At 34.1% G+C, this 11,277-nt stretch overlaps 1 protein-coding gene across 16 annotated transcripts in view; it reads right to left on the bottom strand.

Moving 5' to 3' along the window:
- LOC106881762 (ryanodine receptor 2) overlaps positions 1–11,277 on the bottom strand; it is a 381,060-nt gene that overhangs the window by 9,815 nt on the left and 359,968 nt on the right. For all 16 annotated transcript variants that reach the window (XM_014932251.2, XM_014932252.2, XM_014932258.2 and 13 more), the window contains 8 exons: positions 10,642–10,712; positions 10,110–10,236; positions 8,542–8,628; positions 7,533–7,904; positions 4,883–5,004; positions 4,290–4,350; positions 2,742–2,888; positions 547–678 (listed from right to left, as the gene is read on the bottom strand). In XM_014932251.2, the coding sequence (XP_014787737.1) occupies positions 547–678; positions 2,742–2,888; positions 4,290–4,350; positions 4,883–5,004; positions 7,533–7,904; positions 8,542–8,628; positions 10,110–10,236; positions 10,642–10,712 (1,119 nt within the window). The remainder of the gene's footprint in view (positions 1–546; positions 679–2,741; positions 2,889–4,289; positions 4,351–4,882; positions 5,005–7,532; positions 7,905–8,541; positions 8,629–10,109; positions 10,237–10,641; positions 10,713–11,277) is intronic.

Genomic DNA, 11,277 nt, shown 5'->3' with positions numbered 1-11,277 from the left:
AGTGTCCAATGAAGGAGATGACGTTGGCATGGGTACCAGTCGTCGAATTTAGTTCGATTTCGATTTCACTTGCCTCAACAGGTCTTTGCAAGTGGAGTTTAGTGTCCAATGAAGGAAGGTACACATAAGTGGGCTGGCTACACCCCTGGCAGAGGCCTTGGATTTAGGTCTCACTTGGCTTGCCGGGTCTTCTCACGCACAGCATATTTCCAAAGGTCTCGGTCAGAAGTCATCGCCTCGGTGAGGCCCAATGTTCAAAGGTCGTGCCTCACCACCTCATCCCAGGTCTTCCTGGGCCTACCTCTTCCACAGGTTCCCTCAACTGCTATTGTGTGGCAGTTGAGGGAATATATGTGAACTCTTCATATTCTCTCATATTCCTTGATTTTAAATTCAAATTTCTGATCCTGCCTCATATTGTGAACCCAACAATGCTAATGAGGGACAAACTTCTGGCATAGTGTGGGGAAATTGGCTTGCAGCTACTTGAATAAGAGAGGTGTAGTATGAACAAATAAAAGACCCAAAACAAAAGAAAATACATACTGTAGCCATGTCATGGCATTTGTAATCAACTTGACCATCCTCTTCTTTGACATAGAACTTCCTGAAGAAGTTAAAGGCTATGACTGTGTAGATATATACAACAATACTTGTCAACATCACAGTAAGCACCAACTGTAAGAGGAGACAAATAAACATCATCAGAAATTTTCATCTTCCCAAGCAAAATGAAATTTTATTACAAATATTTTGTGAAAGAGAGAATGGACTAAGCAGAACAAGAGGAGACAACGAGGGATGGAGTGTCACTGAGGAAGTTACAGGGTGTCTGACAAAAGATTTCAGACAAAGGACACTAAAATAAGAATAATAATAAAGCTGAAGTGAAGAACATGTATATTGTGCGTGTGTTTAATTGGCAAAAAGTATGACCATCCCCAAATATAACAATATATTTTTTTTGCATTTTAATAATAATTTTCAGTCATATTTTAATTCATGTTTCATAATTTTATACCAATGGAAACTTAGAAATTATTCAAACATCATCATTAGAAGTCGTATCAACTTCAACATAGCTAGAATATGTGCTCATGAGGGTTTGTTGCCTGTACCCCTATATTTCAATATAACTCATTACTGGCTTACACAACAGACCCCAAAGTGCTACCCTCATAAAGGTGTTGCCCTGTGCTGACCAGCCCCTTGCAATCCCCAGCTATGTTATTGTTTATCAACTGTCCAATTTAAGCTTTGAAAATACTCAAGATTTTTTTTCCAAGTACTTTCTCAATTTAGCCCACTGCTTTGTTGTCTAAATCATCTTCACTGTTTTTCTTAAAATTTTTTTTATATTGATTTTATCTCATATGTGAAATATCTTTCTTTTCTCAACAACTCATGAGCTTGCTTGCGATGCTGCACTGGAAAAACATTTTTAAAATTGATTTTTGTTTCTTGTAAGATATTGCATGAGCATGATTATTTATTTATTATTATTTATGCGCCCTTTTAAAGCCTAGCCAGGCTCATGGGCCCGGTTTCCCGGTTTCTATGGCGTATGTGTTCCCCCCAGCTGGACGGGACGCCAGTCCATCGCAGCGTTACCCAAGAAACAGGAAGAAAGAGTGAGAGAAAGTTGGGGCGAAAGAGTACAACAGGGGTCGCCACCACCCCACTGCCGGAGCCTCGTGGAGCTTAAGGTGTTTTCGCTCAATAAACACACACAATGCCTGGTCTGGGAATTGAAATCGCGATCCTCCGATCGCGTGTTCGCTGCCCTACCCACTGGGCTATTGCGCCTCCACGCATGAGCATGATTAGTGATAGCTAATCAACAAACTTTATTAATCCTTCCAAATATACAATATGAACTCTTTCTTTTAGTTTTTTTCCTTTACTTGTTTCAGTTGTTAGACTGTGGTCGAGCTGGAGCACTGCTTTGAAGAATTTTTAGCTGAATGAATTTTGCTTTTGAAGTCTGGTACCTATTCTATCAGTCACTTTTTCTGAACTGCTAAGTTACAGAGATGTAAACACACTAACACTAATTGTCAAGTGGTGGTGGGGGACAAACAGACACAAAGATACACACACACACACACACACACACACACACACACAACACCAGGAAACATGTGGTTGGGAAGCACGTTTCTTACCACACAGCCATGCCTCTTCCTTTCTTTCATTTCAATACTGAGTTGTTTTGAAAACATGCAAACTTAAATCATAAAATACATTATTGTGCAACTAACTTCCACTCCCTAAAATTACTGGTTATGCACCAAAATTTATAACTATTATTATTACTATTATCTTAATAGAATTTATTGAGACATCACTATCAGATCTGTAATATACTGATAACATGCTGAATAGTAATTAATATCATTGATTAATGATTGAATTAAAATCTGCCAGTCAGCTTTGACACTGCAAGAAATATTTGCCAGTCAGCTTTGACATTGCAAGAAATATTTGCTATATTCAGTCAATAGATTACAGCTGTTTTAACACATCATCTGTGTGTTGTGTGTGTGTATGCGTAGCTACAAATTATATTTTGCAATAGAAATTTATACAGATTTGAGGTCATCAACTGACGGGGCTTCACTAAAATCTGAGTAATGGGGTGGGCAGAAATGACATTAACTAGATTTTTCATTTAGTATATAGAATTTAGGTCAACAATAATTTGCCATAAGAATTTCCATTTAATAAAAAGTTCCATTTACCTGTTTTCCATTGTGTGTAACGGATTGCAAAATAGTTCTCAAAGTTTTGAATCCAATAGCAACATCAATAAGATGAGCAGCAAAGAAGAAGTGGTTAAAATTGCCCAGCACAGAGAAGGTGAAATACCACAGAATGTACAGGAATGACTAGAGGAAGGCAAAAATGGAATGACTTGTAAGTTAATAAGCTTTTATACTGTTTGAACAGAATTACATTTTCCATGTAATTTCTTAAAATAAATGAAAAAAAAGAAAAAAAGAGATGGCTTAAATTACCTGGAGAGGAAAGAAAAAGAGGTCAGTCAGAGAATGTCTGCAGAAGTTGGAATGAAAAATAATGACAAAAGACATAACAATTCCAAGAATGATAATCTTGGTTTAGTTTTAAATGTTGCTAGAGTAAATAGTCCATTTCAGATTTACAACATTTCTGATTTACAACATTTCTAGTTTAAAAAAATATTAAGATACATTCTGGAGGGAATGTACAGAATATATAGGTTTTAAAATTTCATTTTATATAGTTATTCCTTTCTTCCATTGTTTCAGCTACTGGTCATTTCCTACAGCACAGATATCCATGAAAGAAAAGGTGACAAACTTAACATCCTTTTACATCTCATGGCATGCTTTAATACAGCAGAAATATAATTTAAGTTGTTCATGAAGAATTAATCATATAGGAAAATCTTAAACCTAGCCATGTCACACTCCGAAATGAGAAAAAGGAAAAAAAAAACTTTTAATCTTGTGTGGAAAAATTCACATACTTTCAAACTTACATTTCCCTTTAAAGATGAAAAACTCCAACCAATCACAATCACTCAAATTTACTTTAAATTTATTCTACAACTTCTCTATTAGGAATGGATTTGGACTACCTTTTTTAACAATATTTAAAACTAAACCTAGAAGATTGCTCACAAAACATATATACCTTTTCTCACTTATCATTTCAATTTTTGTTATATCTATAATGTTTGACCTCTTCTTCTTTCCTTCTTACCCCTCCCTCTACCAATGATTTAAATTTCCAATGTAATTAAAATATTTTTTTCTCTCTAACATTGATTTTCATCATTTTACTCCTCACCACAGTAAAAAAGCTCACTTTATCCTTAGACTGATATCAATATAGAACCTTCTTTTTGTCTATAATTTCTGTTTTAGCAGCCATTTCAAAAGTTACATCAACATTTTACTCAGTTGTTTCAGAGAAGACGAAGTTTTCAAGTTTCAATCCTATAAAACTTACATGACATAGAAAATTAAAATAAAACAATTGAGAGAAAGCTGTTTCTCATTAAGAAGTAAAAGAAAAAGAAAATAAGGAATGTGATAACAATTGGAGTATGTGTTATACAAATGTTTAACACATACATTTGTATGTCCTATAGACATGTTTCCAGTTTGATGTTACAAAAATAGCATATATATATAAAAAACAAACTCAGACCACAGAAGCATTTTGCTGACTTTCAAATTTACTTATTTACTAGAAAGGAAATAAATTCCCTACAAAACAGAAAAAAGCTTCTTTCAACTTACATTATCAGTAAAAATGACACCCCATTTCCAAAGTTGATATTGCCAATCCATATTTGAGAGACTGAGAAAAGATAAAATAACAAACAAACAATCAGGTAAAACTGATGGGTCAATAAAGTTGTGTAAAGTTTCCAATTTAATTAGTTTAATTGTTACTTTTACTATGTCATCTTCATCATTATCAATATTTGGAAATGACTGTCTCAAGACCCTGGACTCATAGGGCCAGTTATCTGGTTTCCATGGTGTTTAAGCGACCAAGATCACATCATTCCCTCTGAATAAGATGCTAGCCTCTAGCAGATTTACTCATTTACAGCTCAGCAGACTGAAGCAATGCATGATGAAATGCTTTGCTCAAGAACGCAATGCACCACCTTGACTAGGAATCAAAATCACAATCTTGAAATTGTGAGGACAAAATCCTAACTACTAGGCCATAGGCCTTTACCTTTTACCGCAAAAGTAAAATTATTTGAATATTTTATACAAAGCAGCAGATGAGCTATTGAAAGCATTCTACTTGCTACTACCAACATAATTTTGTGACAATGACTTAAGAGATATAAAGATCAAGAAAAGTGAGTACTTACAAAGCTGGCAACATTCCAGTATGCTGTACTGTATCTTCTATGGTTATTGAATCTCCTTTCTTCATACCTAGCAGATTACTGATGCTTTCATAATCATACTGTTCAGCATATCGTAGTCTGACCTACAACAGTAACACATTCATCAAGGTAAATACATGTGCATTTCAAAAACTTAACAATGGAAGTGCTTACACACAATATGGAAAATGCCTTCCAAAAGGCTTGTATTTTTTTCAGATTATTTTTTATTATTAATAATTTTCATCTGTGACAGTATCAAGTATTTTTTGTAAAAATTTTGAATAATACATTTTATATAATTTTTGGTTATTGTTGGTGAGAAATTTTACAATTCGATTCCTGTTTATTATTGCTCTTAGCAATGGTAACTTTCTGACTGGCCATAATCAACAATTACATCAAATATGATTGCTCAAAAGAAAAATGTTTTTTGGAGTGTGCTTTTTTTTGACTTATGAAAAACTGACCAATTGTGTGTGTGTGTGTGTGTGTGTGTGTGTGCATTGATGAAAAAGTATCAACAATATAATTCAGCTATTAAAATGAAATATTTATAAAAAGATTTTATATTTAATTCTTTATTCTTTCATCTCTTTTATTTACTATTAGAGACATACATGAGCCACTGAAGAAACCTCTAATTGATAATTTGTTTTGCTAGATATAATAAATGAATCCTTCTCAAAACACACAATCTGTTATCTAAAAAATAAGGCATATTGTATAATGTCTATGATACACTCTCCCTAAAAAACAGAAGAGGTGTTTATGACTAGAATGCCTTTAATTACAGGTCTGTTTGATCAGGGCTGATTGCGAGTTAAACAATAAGGCAGTACCAAGAGTATTAGCATTCTCTTTGTGAAAAATGGTAGTATTGTTGGCTGCTTGTGTGTTGTATAAGATAATACTCTCCAGAGCAGCTGGCAAATAGAGTGATGTTTGCTGTTACTAGATGTCCATTTTTGTAGGGCTTGGATTTAAAATAGTAGCTGTATGGCTCAAGCTGGCTTGTGGTTTATTTTTGAAGAACTATGGTGGGACATTATTGCTATGATACTACATAGTCATTAAAAAATGAGAAATGTCTTGCATTATATTAGTTGAAGTACTGACAGGATTGTAAACATGTCAGGTAAAACGCTTAGTGGCATTTTGTCTGTCTTTATGTTCTGAGTTCATATTTCGCCAAGGTCAACTTTGCCTTTAATCCTTTCGGGGTCAATAAAATAAGTACCAGTTGAGTACTGGGGTCAATGTAATTGACTTAACTCTTCTCCAAAATTGCTGACTGTGTGCCAAAATTTGAAATCATTATATTGGTTGAAGAGTATAATTGGTAAAACTGACCCTTGTGGCACCAATTGAGAAAGTTATAAATTTGAAAATTTCTGAGAGGAAGTTAGCCTGAAAAGTAGGTTGTTATTGTTTTAAGAGGTCAAATAATATTTCAAAGACAGTCGCATTTTTTTGTAGCTAAAATGGAGTACGGTGAGCTTTTAAGTTGTTAAATCTGTGTTGAGACATTATCTCACCAAGTACAAACATCTCAAGCATAATAATGTCATATGTAAATGATGTATATTTGCATAGTTTTGGAGATTTGAGAACTTCTATCAATAATTGTGGATGGTTTGTGAGAACTGTAACTCGTTGGAAGGTAAAGATGAACATATTGTGAAGTTTTCTTTCTTTCCATTGTAACTTGAATGTTTTAGGATCATGGTTTAGGTACAGACATGGCTGTGTGATTTAGAGCCCTGCTTCCTGATTGTGTGATCATGGGCTCAATCCAACTACACAGTACCTTAGACAAGTGTTTTTACTGTAGCCCTTGGCCAACCCAAGCCTTCTGAATGGATTTGGTAGATGGAAACTGAAAGAAGCCTTTCATTATATTTCCTTGAGGAAGTATTACCTTACTTGGCAACAGGTGAGAGTTGGCAACAGGAAAGGTATCTAGCTATAGAATATCTGCCTCAACAAATTCCGTCTGGCCCATGGAAGATAGAAAAATAGGTACCAAATAGTGATGACGATGATGATGGTGATAATGATTGATGTTGTGTGGGTCTTTTTATTTCTTTCTGGAAGAAAATTTTAACCTGACATTTAAAGAATATGCTTAGCATGTTTGAAAGGGCTGAGCTTTATTTTTCAGTTGGTATTTTAGTGATGGGTTAGTGGGATTGTCTCTATTTTGAGCATACTGTGTAAGCATTAAGGCATTCTGTATGTGTTTTGTATTTTGTGATTCTGATATTTTTAAAATGATGGATCTCAAGTTGGTAGAAACCATGGTAAGACCAAACAAGATTGCTTCAGATGAGCTTGATGATTGTTTTGATGATCTTAAATAACTTTTAAAATTAGTTTTACATTATGAAAAAATGGAAAAAAGAATCCCCCAAAACACTACCATGTCTGCCAAATAAAATTAAAATATTTGTTTCTATTTCTTAAATATTACTGAATTACCAAGAAAATTTCGAAATTTTTCTGAGCTGAAAATACATTCTAATCGATATTCAAGTTCAGTTAACCAGTAAAAAAGCATAAAAAATTTTTCTATGGCTGTTTATTATTTGTTAATGACATTCTGTATTTTTCATCATAGCCTTAAACTTACCTTCTTTTTGACGAATTTATCCCAATAGCTCTGAGGGAAGGAGCCCGTACTTAAGACAAGCTTATCCCATTGAGCTTTAATATCATCTTCATCAGGTTGTTCAGCGATATACAAGCCCTCAAATTCTAGTTTACGAGCAATTTCTTTTTCTCGTTTAAAGATTACTAAAGGCACTTTGAGGCAATAATAAGCCACCAACATTGAGAAGGAGGCTATTGAATGTAATACTGCTAACACTTCTAAAACTGGTAACAAATAGTCCACATCTTCTTCCATCATCACAACCTCTTCAGCATCATCCTCGTCAGATGTTCCATTACTTCCAGTGCTTTCCTCCTCTCCTCCAACCATAGCCTGAGTTACCTTGTTCACCTGAAACAATACATTTACATTTAGTGGTATAAAGATTACAATGTATTTATTGGAAACCATTTCACAAATATACATTACTGCCTCATATATATGTATTCCATAACGGCTACCTCTGATGAGTGCAGGGCTACATAATTGGATTTTTACCCAACACTGTTGAATCCCTAGCACAAAGTTGATTGGTAAGACTGACCGTAATTGTAATGGATACATAATACTGTACACTTTGGATAATATATATATATATTTAGATATATATATATGTATGTATGTATATATTGATATTAAAAAAAAGAATTTAATTTAATTTTACTATTTTAAATTCAATTAAAACATGATTAAGTTATTTTAAAAGTTATTGTTTCAGATAATTCTAAAATGAACACAAGATGAAAATGAAAGAATTATATTGTAGAAGAGACATTTTTCTTGGAATCTCTCATTTGAATTCAAATCGGAAAGATGGGCAAAATACCGCTAAACATTTATTCCAGTTTGCTAACGATTCTGCCAGCTTGCTGCCATAATTTGATGAATAATTATTGACAACAACAATGTTTAAAAGTGAGATAAATGATTAAAAAAATTGTTAATTATAGGCAATGTTAATGATGATTAAAAACAGTAATGTGCATACCTTGTAAAAGAGTAATATAAAGTTGATGAAGAAAGCAAGAGCCAAGGCCACGTATTTGAAATTATAAAAGTTTCTTGCAAAATAACTCTGCAAAGATAAGAGAAACAGTTTATTAATGGCAGAAATGTTTAATTTCTGTTATGTCTGCTAATTTCGAAACTGTATCAAATTTGTATCACGAATTAAAGAAAATGAAAATATTCTTCTGTTTTGTTGTATTTTAGGAAGACGTAGAGAGAACATTGTTGATGAGGTTGTGAATTGCAATGAAAAGACTCTGACAAACCAAAATGAGTGATTGACTGACTGAATGATTAATTAAACTATCAATTAGTTAATTGGTCGAATAATGAACCAATTGACAAATAAATAATAATAAAAAAAGGGAAACAGAACCAGTGTGTGTGTGTGTGTTTACCATTAGCATAACAAATTTCCCAAGATACAACAAAATCTGTTTCAACACACATGTTCACACCAATAATCTCACAAGCTAACTATAAGGATGAAATCTCCTTCTCCTCCTCTTCCTTCTTCTTCTTCTCCTCTTCCTTCTTCTTCTTCTCCTCTTCCTTCTTCTTCTTCTCCTCTTCCTTCTTCTTCTTCTTCTTCTTAGTAGAGTCTAAGGAAATTTCAGTTAAAATATGTTGCATGTTTTAATGTTTCCTTGATGATCACAGGAAATGGCCAAGTGTTTAAAGGATTCACTTCATACCCATGAGGTCTTGTTTTAAATTTCAATGCATGGCATCTAGGACAAGTAGATTCTGTCGATGTCTTAGAGCGACCCGCACCTTGTCAGTGAAATGAAGTTGATAGAAACAGTGTGGAAGTTTCAGTGAATGGACCATACCAATAATTTACTGAACTAACCTTGTCAAAAAACAGCAGCAGACTGAGTCTGTCTGAAGATTGCACTGAGCATATTATTTGCCTTCCATCATTTTGGGGTCGATAAAATAAGTATCAGGTGAACTCTGGGATAAATTCAATCAACTTGCTCCCTCCCCTGAAATTGCTGGTCTTGTGCCAAAATTTGAAGGCTATATTCTTTCTAATTTTGGTACAAGGCCCAGCTAGCAATTTTGAGGGGAGGAAACAAGTTGATTGCATCAACCTCAGTGCTCTGGTAGAACGTATTTTATCAACCTTGAAAAGATGAAAGGCAAAATTGATTTCAGTGGGATTTGAGCTCAGAACATAAAGAGCAGTGAAAAAGTACCTGTGCTGGCACCACATAAAATTAGCCATGCTGGTATGCTGGTACCACATAAAATGCTCCCATGCTGGCACCACATATAAAGCTCCTGTGTTGGTGCCACATAAAAAGTATCCAGTACACTCTGTAAAGTGGTTTGTATTAGGAAGGGCATCCAGCTATATAAACCATGCCAAAACAGACAATTGGAATCCGTTGAAGCTCTTTGGCTTGCCAGCTCCTGTCAAACTGTCCAACTCATGCCAGCATGGAGAACCAGATGTTAAATGATGATATGGATGATGATGAAGTTCTAACAATTCTGCCAGATTGCAACCTTCAATATTGCAAAAATATTATTGATAATTACCAGGATATATTTTCCATAATCAAATGCTTTGGTTTCATAAGGTACTTCTTCCTCTCCTGTAACAACACCTTCTTCACCTTCCAGTTCTTCTCCCTTGCCACTCTCAGTCGTTGGAGTACCATTAGTCCTATAAAAACAAAAATAGCAAAGTTTTAGATTAATACTGTTTATGAAAATCACTGTTTATATAAAAATTTCATTATTTGCACTGTTTACAGGGAGCTCTGAAATGATGAGTTGCAGATTTATACTTGATTATGATCTAAAAGATTCAAATGAAAATATGCTGGTTGCCGTTGTGCATGTCACAGGAGAACAACTTCTTCCTTTTACTATGACTGCATTCATAAAATACTTTGCTTATTGGTGCAAAGGATTTTGAGATACCAGTGTATCTTTGACATGTGTCTCATCAACCAGAATGTGTCTTATCAAACATTCCTTTGAGTCTATCAATAAATGTGTAAGTTTATTGAAAAGGAATAGAGATTTAAATTATTCATATATTTTAAAGTAGAAAAAAAAAACGTACGCTTCGTTTGTAGATGTTCCAGCTGGAGCTGGAATTTCTGGCACTGATTCAGCTATCAAGAATTTTTCTTCCTATAATGAAAGAAAATGGACAATTAAAATATCTACTTGGTAATGTCAATACATTCTTTAATATTCAATACTATCCTTTCTTTTATCTTTTATTCTTTTACTTGTTTCAGTCATTTGACTGCAGCCATGCTGGAGCACCACCTTAAAAGGTTTTAGTTGAAGACATTGACCCCAGGACTTATTCTTTGTGAGCCTAGTACTTATTCTGTCAGTCACTTTTACTGAATTGCTAAGTTACAAGGACATAAACTCACTCGCATTGGTTGTCAAGCAATGGCAGTGGGGACAAATACAGACCCACACACAAACACATACTTACATATATATTAAACCACGGCTTTACCGTTTCAATTACCTACTACCATATACCTTATAACAAGGACCATACATACTGAAGTAATACCAGGAGTGCCTATGGATATTTCTATCCCTTAGATGGTTACATTACCTCTAACTTATATCTTACACAATAAATATATATATATATATATATATATATATATATACAATTAAACCTTGGGAGAGGCATTATGCCGGTAATAAACACATGCACTGGTTCAGTCCT

Source organism: Octopus bimaculoides, chromosome 11, assembly GCF_001194135.2.
Source record: "Octopus bimaculoides isolate UCB-OBI-ISO-001 chromosome 11, ASM119413v2, whole genome shotgun sequence".
Classification (NCBI taxonomy): domain Eukaryota; kingdom Metazoa; phylum Mollusca; class Cephalopoda; order Octopoda; family Octopodidae; genus Octopus; species Octopus bimaculoides.
This window is presented reverse-complemented; position numbering and strand designations above follow the sequence as displayed.